Source organism: Leopardus geoffroyi, chromosome B2 (genome assembly GCF_018350155.1).
Source record: "Leopardus geoffroyi isolate Oge1 chromosome B2, O.geoffroyi_Oge1_pat1.0, whole genome shotgun sequence".
Classification (NCBI taxonomy): domain Eukaryota; kingdom Metazoa; phylum Chordata; class Mammalia; order Carnivora; family Felidae; genus Leopardus; species Leopardus geoffroyi.
The window spans coordinates 125,033,762-125,054,912 of NC_059332.1; the positions used below are offsets into that span (position 1 = coordinate 125,033,762).

Here is a 21,151-nt window from a genome sequence, read left to right on the forward strand (position 1 = left end):
AAAAAAAACATGTAATCAAAGCCAGTTAATTTAAGATTTAATAGGTGGATTTTTAAAACGTCATGTCTGGTCTTATGTTCTTAATGTTCTTCGTACAAACTATCAAAAATCATTCAGAAGGGGGATTCCTTTAAGTGAAGCTTTTTCTGCTTGGGGAGTACATATTGTTCAAGGACTATTCAAACTCTTCAGGAGCCAAATATAATTGTATACCAACAAAATAATCCTATCTGATTCTAAAAGATGAAAACTCATAATGGGTTGTTCAAATACATTTCTATGTATATATAAGATAATAAGAGTAAAGAAAAAATTAGAAATTTTGTCCGATTCACTTAAATGGAAGGCAACGAATTCTAGGCCATAAAGACTTCAGAGAGTAAATCTCATAGCTTGACTTCAAAGTACAAACTGGCTCATCTCAAAAATAAAAATAAAAATAAAAATAAAAATAAAAAAATAAAATAAAACAACTCATCTCTAGAGTCCACTGTTCATGGTTTCTGAAGTGCAAAGTGCATATAATAAAGCACAATCAACTTTAATTCTGGAAGAATCTCTGGTTTGATTTTTAAAACTCCAAATCTCCAGCAACTTGGGCAGTGTCTAGTGGACAGGAAGTATCTTTCCTAGTGAATGTTTTCTTTTCAGATAATCATATCCTTTTTTTTATCTAATTTGTTTGACTCAGCCATACTTCCCTCTCCTTCGTATCTAAAAAAGACTAGTTTTTAAGGAAAATACCAAGTGTCTATAAGCTTTCAAACCAGATACCTTTCAAGTACGGAGTATTGGGGAGAAAAGGCAAGATCAACCAGAAGTCATAAAATGAATGAAGAAAATACATGATCCAGATTTTCTGCTACATGTTACTCTATTCAATATTTATTTATTTTTGAGACAGAGAGAGAGCATGAACAGGGGAGGGTCAGAGAGAGAGGGAGACACAGAATCTGAAACAGGCTCCAGGCTCTGAGCTGTCAGCACAGAGCCTGACGCGGGGCTTGAACTCACAGACTATGAGATCATGACCTGAGCCGAAGTTGGACGCTCAACCGACTGAGCCACCCAGGCGCCCCAAATGTTATTCTATTCAAATGTTATTTTCCCTTACTCTATCAATCCTTTCAACTCGTCTATCTATAAAACTACAGTTGTTTCTTATCTTTTCTTTCTTTTTTTTTAAACTAGCTCTTGCTTCAATACAGCTGTCTCAGTGGACCACCAGCTATGATCCAGGTTATGTCGACTGCGCAGTGACATCAACTGTCTCTGTTTGGCCAAGACCACAGCGCAATGATGTGGGCAGAGCTATTTCCTTTCTTCCAGCATTGTTGGTGTTTCTACATCACATACAAGAGATGGGAGCATGGGCCCCAGGGACTCAATTACTGATTCTAAAAATACAATTACAGAAGACCTGATTTACCTAGCTGATCAGATCATTCCACTAAGATCAAAGAGGCAACTGAGTTATTGGCTCCATACTGGTTGGTTTAGTAATAAAAGTGATAAATTTCATTATCTCTGAGGTTCTAGAAATCATGTTACATATATACATAGAGAAAGAGGGAGGGGGAAGTGAACAGGGGGAGACACAGAGATAATTCACACTGAATACTTGTGTGTATGTATATGTTTTTCTGAGTCATATTATTCTTATTCTTATACTCTTTGCACAAAGCCATCCAAAACCTACCTATTTTGGTTGCACAGCCACTTAAAATGTAGACTACCCTGAAATATCAACCTTGTTATCTTACAAAGGGCATGTCTTTTTTTTTTTTTAATGTTTATTTATTTTTGAGACAGAGAGAGACACAGCATGAGCAGGGAAGGGGCAGAGAGAGAGAGGGAGACACAGAATGTGAAGCAGGCTCCAGGCTCTGAGCTGTCAGCACAGAGCCCGATGCGGGGCTCGAACTCACGAACTGCGAGATCGTGACCTGGGCCGAAGTCGGACGCCCAACCGACTGAGCCACCCAGGCGCCCCAAAGGGCATGTCTTTAAAGTCACTCCTTTAGGGGGCGCCTGGGTGGCGCAGTCGGTTAAGCGTCTGACTTCAGCCAGGTCACGATCTCGCGGTCCGTGAGTTCGAGCCCCGCGTCGGGCTCTGGGCTGACGGCTCAGAGCCTGGAGCCTGTTTCCGATTCTGTGTCTCCCTCTCTCTCTGCCCCTCCCCCGTTCATGCTCTGTCTCTCTCTGTCCCAAAAATAAATAAATGTTGAAAAAAAAAAAATAAAAAAAAAAATAAAATAAAATAAAGTCACTCCTTTAGGTTAAGGAACGTCCCCTAAAAGACCAGTTAAAATATAAACATTACTGCAGTGCTGTAAGGAATTAGCCCATTAAGCATCTACTGAACATAAGAGTATGTACTAGTTTCTCACATAAGTTAGCTGTCACCTAAAGGAAGAAAAAAAGAGAAAGAGTCTGAAAGAATGAGATCCAGGAGGACCAGCCCAGATCTGGAAGCAGATGCAGGGGCACGGATGGAAGACAGATTTCTCAAACCCTGTGGATGCAATCTCACCTTTGTTTGCGATAAGACCCTGTGTTATGAAATAAGACGGGCACTTTTATGTCACCTGGGTCACCGGAACTACCTAGAGCAAAAGCAAAGCATTGCTATTCTTGTCCCACTGTGGCTTCAGTCTAGAAGGCAGAACATACATATCGGAGAACTGGGTGGCAGTAAAAGAGAGAACGCCAGGTAAAGAAGAGTGAGCCTTCTGTCCCTAAAACAGGGCATTTCAGCAGGTGTTTTGGGAAAAAAACACATAGGAACAATGTCTGTAGCACTCGGAAGCTGAAGCAGGCAATGCTACCTCAAAGTATAACAGATCACTAGAGCTAGGATAAACCCATTTTGACTCAAAGACTGCGGGGCAAGTTCCAAAAGAATTATCCCGAGTATCTAGACTGTAACCTACAAAAGCAAATAAAAGTAAAAACGTCAGGTGAAAGCAACTATGAGGAAATAAGTCCACAGGTTGGCTGAAGAGAAAGAGGCAAATTTCAACATAGGTAGTATTAAGTTCTCTACGGTAATTACAAAAGCAGCTTTTATGTTAACCTATAGTGAACCCACCGGCACCAAGCGCTTCACCTGTATGAATTCATGACATCCTCAGACAACCCTATGAGGTATGTTCTGTCAATATCAACAACCACATTATTTGAATGAGGAAGGAGACTCGGGCAGGTGAAGTAACCAGCTTGAGGCCACCCCGGGCGTCAGCGGCAGAGCTGGGATTCAAATCCACACATCTGGCGCCGGAGTCCCTGCCCCGGCCCAGCGTGCGCTGCTGTCTGTGTAGACATTCCCAATGAGCCCATTGAAAACCAAAGGAGGAAGGGAATATAGAAAGAGGAGAGTGAGAGGGTTACCCAAAGCATCTATAAAGATAAGCAGAAATAATATGGATAAGTGAATTATGAAATAAATAACCTTCTCCGCTAGCCCCCCCCCCCAAAAAGAGGGGGGGTTCTTTCTTTTCTGTTTTTATCACAGGTTGAAAAATATTGAATTAAAAACCTATGAAACTGTTTCCTGGGACATTCCATTAAGGTACTATCCAACATAAATGAGTTTTTTCTGTTGTACTGAAATTGACTAATTATCTCACACTTGCTGTCTCGTTGATGACAAAATGGCCATCACCGTTGTCAGTATTAACTAATGAAGTCCATCGTCATTATCTGGAGTCCTAGAATGAGTTTTTGGTTTTATGAAAACTTAAAATCTAAATGAAAGGTAAATTTCATTGTGGAAATACCCAGTGTGCAAGGCACATGGAGATGCTGACATTACTGTAAATGTCTATCACCCCAGTTGACAGTCTTTCTATAAGCTCTTCCTGTCACCGTCTCACCAAAACTCAACAAATCACCTGCAGGGGATGCTAAGACTTGTACCCAGTGCTGCACTCAGGAGAGAAGCTGGCCCTCTGGGGGCACCAAACGGCTATCAGAATGTATTGATCTCGTAAGCACCACAATGAGGTTAGCGTAGTAATGCTGAGCAGTAACGAGGGGCAACAGAATACAGTTCTGATGAGCCATACCTAGCTCCTTCTGTATGTTGTCAGGGACTCCTGTAATAGTCTTTCTCCTTTTGACTTTCTTCGGTCGTCTTACCAGAGTGTCTGTGTAAATTAGAGACCGCCGAAGGCTGGCCTGGCGATCGAAATTCTCCCCTAATATAGAGTAGTAGAACAAGCAAAGCAATGTTATTCTCAAGCAAGCCGACACCATGCACTCTCTTCGAGAAGCTTGTTGTAAAATGATAAGAAGGTTATTAATAATGATGTTAGCCAGTCTTATGATGATGAATGAATGCTGAAGGCCAAAAAAAGGAGGAAAGCACATTATCGTCATAAGGCTATTTTTTCATTGCCGGTCTACTTCCAAAGGAAGCGCCTTGATCTCATTTGCACATGAGCTGGGATAACAAGTGCAAATTTGTTAACATGACTTGAAGAGTGATTCTCTGTTATTTACAAAAATGGGTCATTTTGGAAGTGTTTTACATAGGCCCTATCGTCACCAAAATCACTCTTCACGTCAGCGTAGGGTGTGGTGAAGGCAATGAGCCTATTGTATTCACGTGTTCTCTCTAGAGAGCAATATAATGTCTTGTCCTGTGAAATAATCAAGAATAATCAAGGATTCTTGGATGCAGAGCTTTCTCTTTCTGTCAAGGAGGCTGACCATTTGGGCAGGCTCCGGTAATTGTTATGGTGTAGATACAACTGTAATGACCAATAAAAAGCCTTATAATGATAAAGTACTTTTACCACAATGAGACCCAGTAGCACTGCTGTTGTTAAAGCTGAACTGCTTTCTTTCTGCTTCTTGATCACTTTTGACAATTGATCTTAATTCAGACATTTCAGGTAGTTTTGCAATCAAACCTAGAATGCCATATCCACAGGACTGTTTTTTGTCCTCTAAAGTACGAACTTGTGTGATTAGCACACCAATGGAAACCATAAAATAATAAAGTAGCAGTTACTGATTGGTCTGCTTTAAATTCTTTCCCAGTTTAATTAAAGAAAGTTTTGTAGCACTGTCTCTGTTAAATGGTTATTCTCCTCAAAAAGAGATTTTAAAAATACATATATACACAAATTATATACTCCCATCACGCTTATGTTGTACAAAAAGAAGTATATAAACATTCACTCTTTTTAGCAACATTGACACACAAAGTGAGTATGTTGTAAACAAGGCACCCTCTATTTAAATAGGAATAAACTGTGATTAGAAACTTCTTTAAAGCAAAACAGAGGATAAAAGATCTGAATGATCAAAGCACATTTCATGTACGAAGCAACAAACACAAATAAATGCTTGCAACTTTGTTCCTAATGGAGAAAACCAGAAATGATTGAGAGAAGATGGTGAAACACCAGAAGGTATCATCACTGTAATAAACGCATCACGAAGTACAATAGCACGTATGATGCTTGTAAGGGGGCAAGCCATGACTTCAACGGCCCATAGTTCCCTGCCGCAGAGGAAAACAATTTCCTTGTATGAAGGTATTAAAAACAGACAAAACATCAACAGATAGCTGCACTTAGTCTCTACTTTTGCTTCCTTGAAAACAAAAACAAGAGATAAACCACTCAAATTCCAAGGAAATTAAGAAACAAACCATGAGAATGGACATCTAAGACATATGCCATTAAAGGCACCAAACTCTCCATCTTGCGTCATGGCCTCAAATGTCTGTCCCCGATGGTGGACTAAACATTTCTTGAGGGTAGGTACCATGATTCTTGTACTTTAGCACCCCCTGTGTCACTCAGTTCAATGCCTGACACAAAGTAGTGACTCAATAAATATTTGTTGAGAGGCACTGGTTCACTCCCTTTCATTGAAAAACAGCCTTCGTCATGGTTACTACTTAGAAATAAACTTAGCTAGCGGCAGACATTAGTATAAAGCCAGTGTGCCAAAACCGTTAAGCATGGTACCACTCTATTTATCTTCCAGGTGGAAGGCTTTTAATCCACATGGCGAATAGGAAACCTACACATATATGCATTTCATTTGAAACATTTTTTTTTTTTTTCCTTCCTCAACTCCTAGAACATGATGAGTCCCTACAGGACTACGAGTGAGGGGATTAAATTGATTTTCATGCTGGCAGCTCATTGTGCTAATGTTCTGCTGCTATGCCTGGCCGGCTTCACTCTGGACGTAAAATAATATATTTATCGACATTTCTTTCCCCTGCTGATCCTGACTGAAAATCAAACCGGAGGGTCAATGTTCATCCAAATAAATGAACACATGACAATTCCCTACAGGAAGCTATATTTTAGTCTCAAAAGCCTTCTAGGGCTGCAGACACACATCATTTAAAGAGGAGGAAGTGGTATAACCTAGGTCAACTCGACTGCTGAAAGTGAAAATTTTAAATTTAATGCTTCTTTGTATCAGAATAGTAGAAAAATCAACATCTTTATGTAATGCATGTGTATGTATGTGACCACATGGATCCAGAAGATGGATCGATACACATGCAACTAGATACTAGATGTGATTATTACCGTTCTGAAAATGTTAATCACTCAATTAAAAGCAAACTGCATTTTGACATAACTCATTTTGCTCACTTCTTTGTCATTTGCCTTTCCTATGTGGCATTTGAAGGCCTCCTTTTAAATTCTGTGTAATTCATATCTACTTAGTCATCAACAGGAGGGAATTACAGCTCAAAGAAATGGCAATGTCTTCTGTTGTTACAATGCAGTTCATTGCAAGTGATTATTTCTGAGGCTGTAGTTACTCTGTTTTAAATTTCCTGATCTCAAGATAATGCATTTATCCTAATTCCATTAAGGACTGCCATATTTCATAGCACAATCTTCTTATCTTACAATATTACTTTGGAGGCATCTAATCATATATAATGTAATTTATGTTTCTGCTGCATTTAATCAATCAAATAATGTAATGCGTTTTCTTATAGAAAATTTGTGTCCACATATTCCATTAAGCAATAAACACACTTTATTCTGAAACACAGCTACTTCTAAAAATAACCTTAAAAAAATATGATCTAAGTGCATGAGAATCACACTTGGGAAGATCAACATTATTTGCAAAGAAAATGGAATCAAATACTACGCTATTCCTTTAAGGCTTAAATACAATCAATGTGGGAGAATGTACCTGGAATTTAAAATAATTCATGCACTTATTTACTAAATTTCTCAGGAATTCAAAATAGATGTAATTTTTATTTTAAGTGTAATTTTTAAACATCTGTAAGGTTTTTTTTTTAAAAAAGTCTGCATTAACTATCAAAATACAAAAACCTTTCTAACAGCAGACCACAGCATTAGCTTCAGAAATACAGCAAGGGTGCTATGGGTTTTCATCCTAATTTTTTATGAAAACTCAGCCTTATTGGTCACCTGATATTTTTTAGGTTCTGGCCCTAGAGGCCATGCTTTTGTAAGGACTGGTTATCAATGACGATTATTAGCAACCAGTTTCTCTTGAATACACTGTCCAACGTTATCTCTTAACACATCTATTTTACACTTGGTATGCTTCCCAAACCACAGACCTTTTTTATGAGGTACGGAACTGATAAAGCAGGAAAATTCTGGTGCCTTTTAACAGTTCCTCTAAGTTCATGAAATACTGTCTTTGAGCTTCATGTACCTTGTTATCTGTCCCCTTAAATATTACAGATGATTAAAATCTGAGCATAATATTCCAAAAGAACTTGAATTTGAAGATTATAGAATTCAAATTATGGGGATCAAAATATGACTTGACCATCCTCTTAACTTTAAAACAGTATTTTCATAATCCTTACTGTTAGTTCACTTGATATTCTTATTTTAAGCAATTTGAGAAGACAAAAGGGTAAGAAAATCTATCACTCAAAAATATCACAAAACTGTTACTTCTTCACTTCCATAAATACTACATAAAATAGCCCTTTAGAAGGGAAACGTCATTGTTTCCTTACCCAGGGCCACATTTAGAAGATGTTCCCAAATAAACAAAATATTTTAAAGAAGCAATTCAATGAAAAAAGACACACACATTTTCTATGAATTCCATGACATCAACCCTTGGTGACAGCCCTCTAATCTTACAAGCAAGAGATATTTCATATGCATGCACACATATATATTTTAGTATTCCTTTCCTTAAACACAGAGCAGGAAGCCAGACTATAGCTATTTACCTTTGATGTATAAGTGAGATGCTAAGAGCATACAACAAACAGAAGCCAAAGTCATTTTCCCAAGTATGTTTAGAAACCTATCTATACAGCAAAGCATACCAGTTATATTAATGGGAACCACGTCAGCCTGGATTGTTTGGGCTTGCTGTCGCATCTTCTCTTCTGGCGTTGGCAAAGGAAGTGACTTGGTCCAGTTCGTTTGAGTATGAAGGTCAGAGAAGTCACTTGAGGTTGGCGTGTTAGGTCTCCTGATGGAAATAAGTCTTTCCTCTTCTGATGAAGAAATAGAACACTGCAGGGAAAACAGTAAGTAGACGCTGTAGTGTGCAAATAGCTGGCAAAAACATTTAAAAATACATTCCTTGTTTAAAGCCTTTTTTCAACTAGGGCGCGGGCGCCTGGGTGGCTCAGTCGGTTGAGTGGCCGACTTTAGCTCAGGTAACGATCTCACGGTCTGCGAGTTCGAGCCCTGCGTCGGGCTCTGTGCTGACAGCTCAGAGAGTAGAGCCTGCTTCAGATTCTGTGTCTCCCTCTCTCTGCCCCTCCTCCACTCAGTCTGTCTCTGTCTCTCAAAAATGAATAAATGTTAAATAAATAAGTAAATCAAAAAAATATTTTTTCAACTCATTAAAAGCAAGCCAAAAAAAAAAAGAAAAAGAAAAAAGAAAAAAAACAAAACTGGCCACATTTAAGAAAGAAGCAATAGTTTGCAAGAAAACTGCTCATCATCTTGAGCATGACCCGTTATGTATATGATTCACGCCGTCGCCTTAGTCTCTAAACCATGAGGTCTGCGAACGGTTTTGCTGACCCTCGATATCTTTTCAGTTCTTCCTGTTTCTCCTATATTTACTGTGGTCAGAAAGCTTATGGATTTAGTTGAATGCCAGAAGCCCGGAGAAGCATCATGGCTGTGGCCATCGGTTTCCATTTTTATTAAAATTTTGTTTGCTCAAAGTCATTTCTAGCCTCAACCTCATTTCCTTCAGGCGCTGACCTCAAGGAACATTTCTGGAATGATAGAGCTATTGTGTGCTCTTCTGAAACCATTTATATGAAAACAATTGGTGTGAAATTGTTAAATTCTAAGAAGCTGACTGAAGCTCTGCTCTGAGCCTTATCAGAATTCCATGAAAACATTTCTGGCAGTGTCTGTTTCAATACAGATTAACATCCTAACTGGGGAGCCCTTCTGCAATACCTTTCTTCTCATAACATCTTAAAAAGCGGAAGCAAGAACGCTGTTTGGGGAAGCATTTTACCATGGACGGTACCATGGCCGCACGACAGTTGGCTCTTTGACAAGGAAGCTCCAAGAACTCAAACACAATGTGCTCACAAACAACAACGATGACAAAAAAGGGTGATTGGCTTTTGTTGAGAAACGGCAGTTTATAATACACAATAAATGTCTAAGAACTGGTCTTCGAGTTGAAAGCATTTAAACTAACTACCACCTCTGAAAATAAGGCGTTTAAAAGAGTTTTACTTCAGAATAAAAAGTCAATGAACCTTCCCAAGGGGAATACCTGTGTGACCAGCACCCAAGTCAGCTCAACACTCCCCTCCCCAAACCACACACCCCTAAGCAAGGGTAACTACTCTCTGACTTCTAACACCCCACCATAGCTTTGTCTGCCTATGTGTGACCTAAAGGGAATCCTGACGTTCTCTTTTGTGACTTTCTTTTTTCGTTCAATATTATGTTTGTGAGGATTTATCTATCTTTAAGAAGCAGGCATTGATATCTTGCTGGATTTAACGCAAGTTTCTAAAAGCATACAGGTAAGAAATTTACAGAAGAAATACATCTGTTAGAAATTTCAACCACTTGGGGCGCCTGGGTGGCGCAGTCGGTTAAGCGTCCGACTTCAGCCAGGTCACGATCTCGCGGTCCGTGAGTTCGAGCCCCGCGTCAGGCTCTGGGCTGATGGCTCAGAGCCTGGAGCCTGTTTCCGATTCTGTGTCTCCCTCTCTCTCTGCCCCTCCCCCGTTCATGCTCTGTCTCTCTCTGTCCCAAAAATAAATAAACATTGAAAAAAAAATTAAAAAAAAAAAAAAAAGAAATTTCAACCACTTAAAAGAACACTGTAATCACTGTTTATTACTATTGAATTCATCTTACTGTAAAATATCTGTTTTTATTCTACAACTACCAGCCCTGCACAAATTTCACAAGGACTACAGAAGAGCCAATTAAAATAGTTTGGTGTTGGGGGATAGGGCCTAAACTAAGAATCCAAAGACCTGAGTCTATTCGCTTTATACCTGATAGTCTCGTGACTTTTAGGCTCTTCTTGAACCCTTCCTTTGCTGTAAAGTGGGGCTATATGTTTCCCTCCTGAGTGCCACAAAGAGCCATTCTCAAGACCTAATGAGATAAGGGCTGCCTGGGTGACTCAGTTGGTTAGGCCTCCAACTTCAACTTAGGTCATGATCTCGTGGTCCATGAGTTCGAGCCCCACGTTGGGCTCCGTGCTGACAGCTCAGAGCCTGGATCCTGCTTCAGATTCTGTGTCACCCCCTCTCTCTGCTCCTCCCCTGCTCACACTCTGTCTCTCTCTCAAAAATGAATAAATGTTAAAAAAAAATTATAAAAAAAAAGACCTAATGAGATAAAATCTCTGAAAATATCTATGACTGTTAAACATCATGGAAATAAAGGTGATGGTCCTATAAAAGTGACTTTAGGAAAGCAAAATCATGGGGGCACCGGGCTGGCTCAGTCGAAGAACAAAGGACTCTTGATCGTGGGTTGTGAGTTTGAGCACCAAGTTGGGTGTAGAGGTTACTTAAAAAAAAAAAATCTTGGGGCGCCTGGGTGGCGCAGTCGGTTAAGCGTCCGACTTCAGCCAGGTCACGATCTCGCGGTCCGTGAGTTCGAGCCCCGCGTCAGGCTCTGGGCTGATGGCTCAGAGCCTGGAGCCTGTTTCCGATTCTGTGTCTCCCTCTCTCTCTGCCCCTCCCCCGTTTATGCTCTGTCTCTCTCTGTCCCAAAAATAAATAAATGTTGAAAAAAAAAATTAAAAAAAAAAAAATCTTAGTAAAAAAAAAAAAAAGAAAGAAAGCAAAATCATGAATTGACAAGTTCATGATTTTTTCTTTTATTGCAAAAAGACTACCAATAATAAAGGTGTTGTGGAAATAGATAATATAAAATAAATCATAATGAAACATCTCTATTTTTGACTTTATATTCTTGATACGTAAAAATGTAAAATGATATGGTAGTTTCTTCTCCACCTAAGGAAAATTGTGAAAAGACGTTTGTAATTAAACTGACAAATAAATATACTCGATTTATAATAAGCATATGTTACCGACATCTGATAATGATATTAAGTTACATCGGATTATGATATTAGATCACGCCATATCCATTTCACATTTGATCCAATTCTGCTTAAATGGTTACAACACCTATCAATGGTTCCAACTCCTACCTATCCTTGAAAGATAAACAAGGGAATGTTTGAGTCAGCAGTGGCAACTAAGTAAGCCACAGTGATATAAATAATTTCCAGCCTTTTTGCACTTGTACCACGCTGGTTACATATGACTTATAATACATATTCTCTACCCTTAAGATGCAGATTCCCCCTGCCCCCCCCCAGGCACACACACAAGTAAATTAAAACTAACTGTGTATGAGAATTTCATGACAGTTCGCATAAAGGTCTCATGTCGATGACTGAATCTCAACGTTGCCAATTAGAAGGTTACTCCAATTTTCTGATACACACACAGAAATAATTTCTCAGGTAATCTTGAAATACAGCACACACTTTCAAGCCTACGGGAAGCAAATCCTAACTAAACCAGTTTAACAGAAAAGTAAAGCTACAGCTTGATGAAGAATAAATAGCACGGTGACATCCTGCAGGGAGGGTTCCCTTTTCCATGTGACACCTGCCAAGGGAGATGGTGAAGCACCGTTCCAGTCTGTGTGCATCTCAGCGGTGCCCAACAGCCCTAGTAACCTACTTTTCTTTTAGCTGACTGACGGCGTCAGAATCGATAACTATCACAAAGAGAAAGTCCTTGAGTTTAGCCTGGTTGCCGTGGGATGACCGCCAGGGATAGCTCCAGTATGACAACTTTCAAAGGTAATCTATTATAAAGGGCTCTCTTCATTTGTGAGACAATTTCCCAAGCATGGCAGAGAATAAAGTTCTATGCAAATGTGACTATTACACAGTGCTACAACTAAGGAAAGATAAAAACCAGGACGGTATGACTTCCAGAACGATCGCATTCCTATCCTTCCTAGGATTTATAAATCCAGCAGGGGCGCAGGAAACCACCTCCTGCATCTCAATAGCCGAACACATCATGATTACTCCATTGAGATGGACACTGTAATCCTCTGGATTATGTTAGCCTCTTACCTGGTCTCCACATTTCTGCCTATTGTGCCCACCCTCCCGCTCCAAGTCTACGTCTCAACACAGAGGCGTGAGGCATCCTTTTAAAATTTAAGTCAGATCGTGTTGCTCCTCTGTTCAAACCCCCCAACATCCTTACCATGACCGACAAGACCCTACATGATCTGCAAACGGCTCACCACTCCCTCTGATCTCATCTCCTACTATTCAGTCCCTTATTTCACTCTAGCCACTCCATCCTTTCCGTGTAGTCTCTTGTACATATCATGCACACTTCTGCCTCAGGGCCTTTGCACTTGCTGCTCCCGTTGCCTGACATGCTCTTCCCTTAGACATCCACACCATCTTTTTCTTCGTGTGTTTATTCAAGAGTCTCCTTCTTGTTGAGGTCTTACCTGTTGAGCATACCTAAAATTTCAACTCCTCCCTAATATTTTATGTCTCCCTTCACTGCTTTTTCTCTTTAGTACATATCAATAGTATACATATATTTTAGATATTTACCTTGTTTTCTCTCCCATGAGAATGTAAATTCCAGGAAGCTTTAAATCAGAATTTCATAGAGAACTATTTCAGGATTTTAGCTAAAAAAGGGTCACCATTTATTTACTGGCTGCTACATGCCTTGCTCTGGGTTACAGACTTTATAGAAATTGGCACCTCATTTAATATTTATAGCATTAGCTTCATTTTATAAATAAGGAACTAGAACAAAGTAATTTTACTTTGGGGACGTTCACAAGTGGACAACTGGGATCAGAACCCGGACTTGACCCCAGAGTCTCTGCTGTTTAACAGTGTTAAAATAACAACTTGGCAATATTTGCAATAAGTTACTAGGTTGCCTGATCTAAAGATAAAATCTCCATTTATATCTCTTCTTCAAGAACAAACCTTTTAAAAATCTAGAAAAGCCACCGCAGTGTGGTGCAGTGGAAGAAGCACTAAACCCTGGAGTAAAACACTAAGTACCAGCATCCTCGCTCTTGTCATTTACGAGCTATAGGTTTTGAGCAACTCAACTCCCTCTGTTGAGAACAGAACAACTCGAATAGCTTCACCATGCTTCATATTAACAGACTGCCTCAATATAGAGTGAATTACTTTTTTCAAACATGGAGTGTAAAGTTGCTTGCTTTCGGACCTTAAATGCAATTTTTAAACCTGTCTGTTGGTCAGTAACGTTCCCTGATACCCCATACCCTGATCCCAGAAGGAATGAAGAGTCACAAATGAAAGGAGAAACCACAATTCCTTGTGCCAGATTACTTAATTTAGAAAGGGAAATCACTGGCCACACCAGCAGTTGTTGTGTAGATTTGGGATGCTGCAGACCTGCATTTCAGAGACTCCTAGGTCCTGTCTGGAAGCCAGACAAGCTCCCACCAGATGGACAGTGGAGCCTGAAACATGGTCTCTTTGGCAGGTGGCCAAGTTATCAAAAAATGAGCTTAAATGTGAATCACAGATTAGCCCAGGCTTTTTCCTTTTTAATCTGCTATGCTCCTAGCAATTAAAAAATGTAATTATAATCAGAGCTAAATTTAGCATTCATTTAGCAATTATTACATGAAAATGAATGCAGAACAGATGAAACTATATAGAGTATTATTATTATTTTTTAAATTTTTTAATGTTTATTTATTTTTGAAAGATAGACAAAGCATAAGCAGGGCAGGGGCAGACAGAGAGGGAGACACAGAATCCAAAGCAGGTTCCAGACTCTGAGCTGTCAGCACAGAGCCTGACACAGGGCTTGAACTCATGAACTGTGAGATCATGACCTGAGCCAAAGTCAGATGTTTAACCGATTGAGCCACCCAGGCGCCCTTATGTAGAGCATTAGTTAAAAGAATACTAACATACACTCCACTCCTTTTTGCAGGACATTGACTCTGTCTTTGATGTTGGTTTTTTTTGTTTGTTTTGTTTTGTTTTGTTTCCCAGAAGGAAATCTGTCTTGGGTTGACTCTTGGTTTTCCAGATCATAGATGGCTTCATAAGGTGTCGAAACTTCCGCAGCCTTTTTTGCCTATATGTGCTTCTTCTACTTTCAATATACTTAGACACAAAAGATCCTGACTTATTTCTGTTCTCTCCTATCCCCTCCCCGCCAACCCCAGGCTCAACAACAACAAAAAAAGCAGGGGCAGTGGAAATGGATCCATACGGAAGCACAGTTCTTGGCCCATCTAGCGGCTCCCTGATGGCCAGATGGTGGTGTCCATATCCACAATATTAAATAGCTTCGATTGTTCTTTCTCTCCCCATCAGCATATTAGTCCTTTTACCACAAAGCCAGCCCCTTTGTCATTATTACATGTTGGATTAAAATATTGTGGACTGAAACTAATATTGTGGACTGCATATTAAGGATCTTTTCCTTAAAAGAATGGAAAATACTTAAGACCTTAAATGTTTCAACTGATATAATACTTTTTACTTATAAGCTTTTAATTTTAATAAGTGATATATACAAAATATATAACATAATGAATATTTCAGAACTTACCACCCAACCCGTGACTTATATAAACTATTACCAATAACTGCATCTACCTCAGTGCTCCTACCCGCTTTCCCCAAGATAACCACTGTCCTGAATTGCGTGTTAATTATCCCCTTACTTTTTGTTATATATGTACCAATATATGTAACTTACATGTTTACTGACTTTTATAAAAATGGTTCATTCTCGGTGTTGTGTTATTTACTTATGTTTCTAAGACATACCCATGTTTCTGTGTGAGCCAACAATTCGTTCATTTTACTGGGTATACATTCCATTCCAATACGTATTTATTTATTCACTCGTTTACTAATGTAAAAGACTGCTTCACTTTTAAGGGTGCCGAAGGTGTTCACTACCATGATTGTGGTGATGGGCTCATGTGTGTACACATATATCAAAACTTACTAAATTGTACAATTTAAATATGCGTATTTTATGTAAATTACATCTCAAAAACACTGTTTTAAAACAGAGATTTCAGTTTCAGTATTTTAAAACTATGTGATCTTATGCAAGCGATATAATCTCTCCAAAATGCAGTTTCCTCATCTGTGTTATGGGTACAATCCAAGCTACTTTGCATGGTTGCAATAAGTATTAAATAGATTCACGTATAGCACGGAGCCTAGTCTCTGGCTCCTGAACTTTTCCACATGTTGGGAGATACAGAGGTATACGGAGAGCAACAAGACAGGAATGCTGTGTCCCCATTTAAAGGGGAAGGCAGATATGAATGGAGCCTTATTCCAGTTTAATGGGGTGTTTGCAACAAGAGACACTGGAACAATTTACTGGTTTGAATGCATAAAGGTCTGGAAAAGTGACAGTCCCCAGGCTTCTCATTCCTGCTTGCAAGATACAAAGTAACCAAGGTGTCCCAAACTGGGAAGCACTGAACACAAGGAGCTAGCATAGACTCCTCTGGGTTTCCACTGTGCCCTGGAATTACTCACAGAGACCCAATACAAATGACTGCACTAGAGTCATCTAGGGCATGGTTTCTAGACCATAAACCATCCTAGGCCAGGCAGTATGTCTGTATACTGAGACGAAGTGGTACTTAAGTGGTTTTTGAAACAATGGTATGAGTGAATGAATGAATAGCAGACAAGTCAACAGTGGGATGAAAAATGCCAACAACAGGCATAGTAAGAAGGCATTTGGGGAGTGTAGTATTCTCCCCCTTTTGTTTCACCAACATGGTGCGAGGAAGAGAAATGGAGTATAAAGCGGACGACCTACATTCGCGTCCTCCCTGATGCATTCTAGCCATGTGGTCTTGGGAAAGCAATTTCGTAATTCTGAGTCTTGGTTTCCAGATCATCAAAATGATAGCAATGAGGGGCGCCTGGGTGGCTCAGTCAGTTAAGCGTCGGCTCTTGACTTCAGCTCAGGTCACGATCTCACAGTCTGTGAGTTCAAGCCCCACATCGGGCTCTGTGCTGACTGCACACAAAGCCTGCTTGGGGATTCTCTCCCTCCCTCTCTCTCTCTGCCCATCCCCTGCTCATGTGCTCTGTTCTCTGTCAAAATAAAGAAATAAACTTAAGAAAAATGATAGTAATGATTATTAAAATACTTCTTCCATTGGAGTTCCTGTGGGAAATGAGATATAACTTGAAAAAGTCTGGCAAGTGTTCTAAAGTAAAGTTAGTGCTAGTATGACCTCTAGTAGTTCTATTTAGAGAGAACCAACAAAGACACAACAATGGGAAGTTTGTTAGTAGTTGCTGAAACCTCTCAAACTTGTTGCTTCAGGCAGGAAATTCTTTGTGGAAAGTCTATAATAAAAGACTTAGGGGGAGTGGGAGAGTGGCCAAATTTCATTGTCCGTGGAGTCCTTTTCTTTGTAGTCTGGTTTGAAAACTCAAGCAGTTTAGTAATGCTGAACTAGCCATTATTTGAGCATATTCTATGTGCCAGGCACCAAGTGAAGACTTTCATAAACATTAATTCCTTTCAACCTCACCACATCCCTCCCCAAGGAAGGTAAGGTGGCTGTGTAACTTATGATCAAAACCAGAACTCCTCTGAATGTGAAACGGGGTGCTATTAATAATTACGCAGGACAGCAGCTGTAACACAGGACTGGGGCTTCTAACTCTTTACAGCGAGGAAACCGAAGCTCATGGAGAGAAGCAATTTACCCAAAACCACTCAGCTTCAACAGGTGGACAGGCTGCCCCAAACCGGCGATCTCAAGCATCATGTTATATAAGCCTCCGATGTGTGCAATTACAGAGCAAGTCTACTATCCCTTTTGTCTTTTCAAAGTCCTCCTTCAATTGAAGTATCTCTCATCAATGAGGACTAAAACAGAACCTGAGATGCTAGTTCAAAGAATAACAGGAAATAGAAAATTTCAGGTTACATCAGTACCATAAAAGCCAACCTTTTATTGCCATAATCCCAGTCTAATTTACATGTTTGGGAGTTAATTTTATATAAGAGATTGAGCAACTCATAACTGACATCCTTTCTGCTGAGACAATGGGGCCTCTATGAATGTTTCCCTGATTCAGTGAACATATCATCAAACATAACCTCCAACAATGGCAGTTGGGGAGATGCCCTATCAACTCACTGGAAATATTTTGGCACCCATAACTGAACTTCCTGCAAATACCTGAAAAACCTGTTTGGTAGTACCTGGTACACATTGAAAACCGAAAGCACACACACACACACACACACACACACACAAGGCTGCGACTAGCATAATACTAAAGCACTGACTTATTCTCTGATTTCACGGTTGGAAAAAAAAAAAAGGTGTTCTGTGAGATTTCTAAAGCCCTTTGCAGACAGCATTTCTCTCATGCAAGTTTATATATAACATATATCATTGGAAATAGTTATTTTTCTTGCTACACTTTGAAAGATACATGTGGAGATAATTAGCAAAATGCCATTCCTTATACCATAAACAGGAGCCTTGCTTCGTAAACATGTTTTGCATTAGGATAATTATTCTAGAACAATTCTCTAGAATAAACACCCAGAACAGATGTCCCCTAGGTTCTTCTAATGTACGTCTTTAGCTTTTACCTCATCAGCAGCTCTCCTTTTAGGAGTGTGCTTCTATCCTAAGCACATAATAGATGCTTCCTATTGCTGAATGCAAATCAGATGCTTTTCATTCTGTGTACCTCTTTCCAGGTCAGAGCATTTGTAGTCTAAGCGTTTGTTAACTTCTGTGTAGTCCACTGCTCTCCTCACCATACCCCAACTCCTACCACTTACCTAGAAAATACAAAGTAAAGGCTTTCCCCAGCATTTTCCCTCAAATTTGACCTCTATATACTCTGTATCTAAAATAACCCCAACTGTTAAAATGACTTTTAAGAGCATGCATTGCACTTAAGGGTCTTGGCCTTAACACAGAGACCATAAACTGCTGGCTTGGAGCCCCTTTTATAGTTACTGAACTCCCACCTGATTTCAAATGTCAACTTGATCACGTACTAAATCCCATGAAGATTTAGGTAGACTTCTGGTCTTTATAGTCTATGTTTAATATTCTGTCCTGCTGGTCTGTACATTCAGATTCCACACTGAGCAATTCCTGACTCTTTTTAGTACCTGGTGAGGCGAGTAGTTCTCCTTCCTCATTGCTCCTCTAGGTTACAGCTTTCCCAGCTATGACCCTTAGATCCTCTCTGGTCCTTCCCTTTCTCTGTCCATCCCCCAAATCACTCTTAAACCAAAACGAAACTAAACCACTCAACATCTTATTGGTGGTGTGTTCATTCTATAAGTTAACTTGGGCAGAAATGACAGCTTTCTGATATGGAGTCGTCTCATCTAAGAGCATATGAGAGAGAGAGAGAGAGAGCGCGCGCGCCAGTGTGCAAGAGCAGGAGAGAGAGGCAGAGGGAGAGACAGAGAGAATCCCAAGCAGGCCCCGCACTCAGTGTGGAGCTAACATGGGGCTGGATCCCACCACCCTGGGATCGTGACCTGAGTTGAAATCCAGGGTCAGATACTCAATCGACTGAGCCATCCAGGCACCCCGTCTGCCATTACAACTTTAAATCGATTTTTCCTATTATATCTTGTAATTTGCTTTTGTAGATATGAAAAGTGTTGGTTTCCATACATCAACATCATACCTTTCTATGTCATTGAAGTTTACTGTTGATAGCAGTTTCAAATTTTTATTTTCCTGGAGTCACCAAGTATACAAACATATCATGTAAGAAGAATGATAATTTAATCTCAGTCTTCCCTTATTTCTGAGCCTCTTACCCTACAACTTTTCTAATTGTTTTGGCCAGTTCTTCCCATACAATGTAATAATAGTGACAAGTGAATGTCCTGTCTTACGTCTCATTCTAAGAAGAATGGCCCATGGAATAGCATGTTGGCTTTGGTGACAAGGCAGATACATTTTAAGGTATGAGTATCTACTTGTTTCTATATTATGGAGTGTTTCTTATCAAGAATGGATGTTGAATTGTTTCAAATACCTTGTCACTATCTATGGTTTTGATTCGATCGGTCTCTTCAAATCTATTAATATATTAACATGTGATTAGATTAACTGATACTGAAAATCCTTGCATTCCTATTGGGATAAATCCAGGTTCATTTTTAAACATCTGCCTTGTAACGAGCTGTTAAATTATGTTTCCTAACATTCTACTGTGACTTCTAATGATAATATTCATGAGTGGGACTGGCCAGCTGATTTTCTACTTTGTGTGGTCTTTGTTAGGTTTGATCTCAGGGTAAATCTAATTCGTTTAAAAAAAAAAAAAATCACACCATATCCTTCTTTTTTTTTTTTTTTTGCTCTGAGAAAGTTTCAAGCATTGGATTTACTTACTCTTTCTATTTTCTTTTCCTTTTGTTTGTTTCAAGTTTTTATTTAAATTCTAGTTCGTTAACATATAGTATAATCTCGGTTTCAGGAGTAGAATTTAGTGATTCATCACTTATATATAACACCCAGTGCTGGTCACAAGTGCCCTCCTTAATACCCATCACCCATTTAGCCCATCTCCTGCCCACCTCCCTTCCAGCAACCCTCAGTTTGTTTTCTAAAAGTAAGAGTCTCTTATGGTTTGCCTCCCTCTCCTTTTTCCCCCTTTCCCTATCTACTTACTCTTTAAAGGCTTTAGTGGAACCCTCTCTATGAAACCATCTGAACTTGATGCTTTTTGTAATTTGGTCCAATTTTTTCTTTTAAATGAGCTTCATTTTTCCACCCAGTTTTATCGAGATATAATCAACATAAAACATTGTGTAAGTTTAAGGCGTATAATGTGATCATTTGTTATATGTATATACTGCTAAATGATTGCCACAATAAGACTAGTAAACACATCTATTACCTCACACAGTTGCCATTTATTTTGTCAACCTGGTGTGAATTTTTGACAAAATTTCTCTATTTTTCAAATCAGAAATCAGTCTGTTAAAATACTCCCTCTCTAGAAGTTCTAGAGTCAGGTTTGATATATTATATAAATTAAAAATCAGTTTCAACATTATCTCAACATCTTCCATCTAACACAAGATGGTACATACAACTTCTGTTCCTAATCATAAAGTCGTCTGCTTAAAAATGTGAGTGACTTCCATAGGGCACCAGGGTGGCTCATCCGATTCAGCGTTCAACTCTTAAATTCTGCTCAGGTTGTGATCTCATGATTCGTGGGACTGAGCTCTGCATCGGGTTCAAACATGGAGCCTGGTTGGTATTCTCCCTTTCTCTCTCTCTCTCTCCCATTCCCCCTCACAATAAACAAATACACATTAAAAAAAAATATATGTTAGTGACTTCCTATTAGCTATGCAATAAAACCTAACTCCATCACTTACCATGGCTCCCCTGTCATCCCACCTCAGCCTCCTTCCGCCACTACTCCTGTTAACATTCTCGGTGAACTCAGTATCCACAGAGCGGATCCATCCCTCATCAGACTTTCACGACCTCACCTCCAACGTGCCCCAACGACCCAGTCTCAGAAACATGCCCTGGACTTCATCATCGCATAACATTGGATATGGGATTTTAGTAGGGGCTCT

At 39.5% G+C, this 21,151-nt stretch overlaps 1 protein-coding gene across 12 annotated transcripts in view; it reads right to left on the reverse strand.

The window, feature by feature from the left end:
* Positions 1-21,151, reverse strand: part of NHSL1 (NHS like 1) — a 246,822-nt gene that overhangs the window by 14,777 nt on the left and 210,894 nt on the right. For 8 of the 12 annotated variants that reach the window (XM_045499791.1, XM_045499790.1, XM_045499792.1 and 5 more), the window contains exons 4-5: positions 8,321-8,513; positions 4,068-4,199 (exon numbers count right to left, since the gene is read on the reverse strand). In XM_045499791.1, the coding sequence (XP_045355747.1) occupies positions 4,068-4,199; positions 8,321-8,513 (325 nt within the window). The remainder of the gene's footprint in view (positions 1-4,067; positions 4,200-8,320; positions 8,514-21,151) is intronic. The other 4 variants (XM_045499794.1, XM_045499793.1, XM_045499797.1 and 1 more) reach the window with 1 other exon arrangement.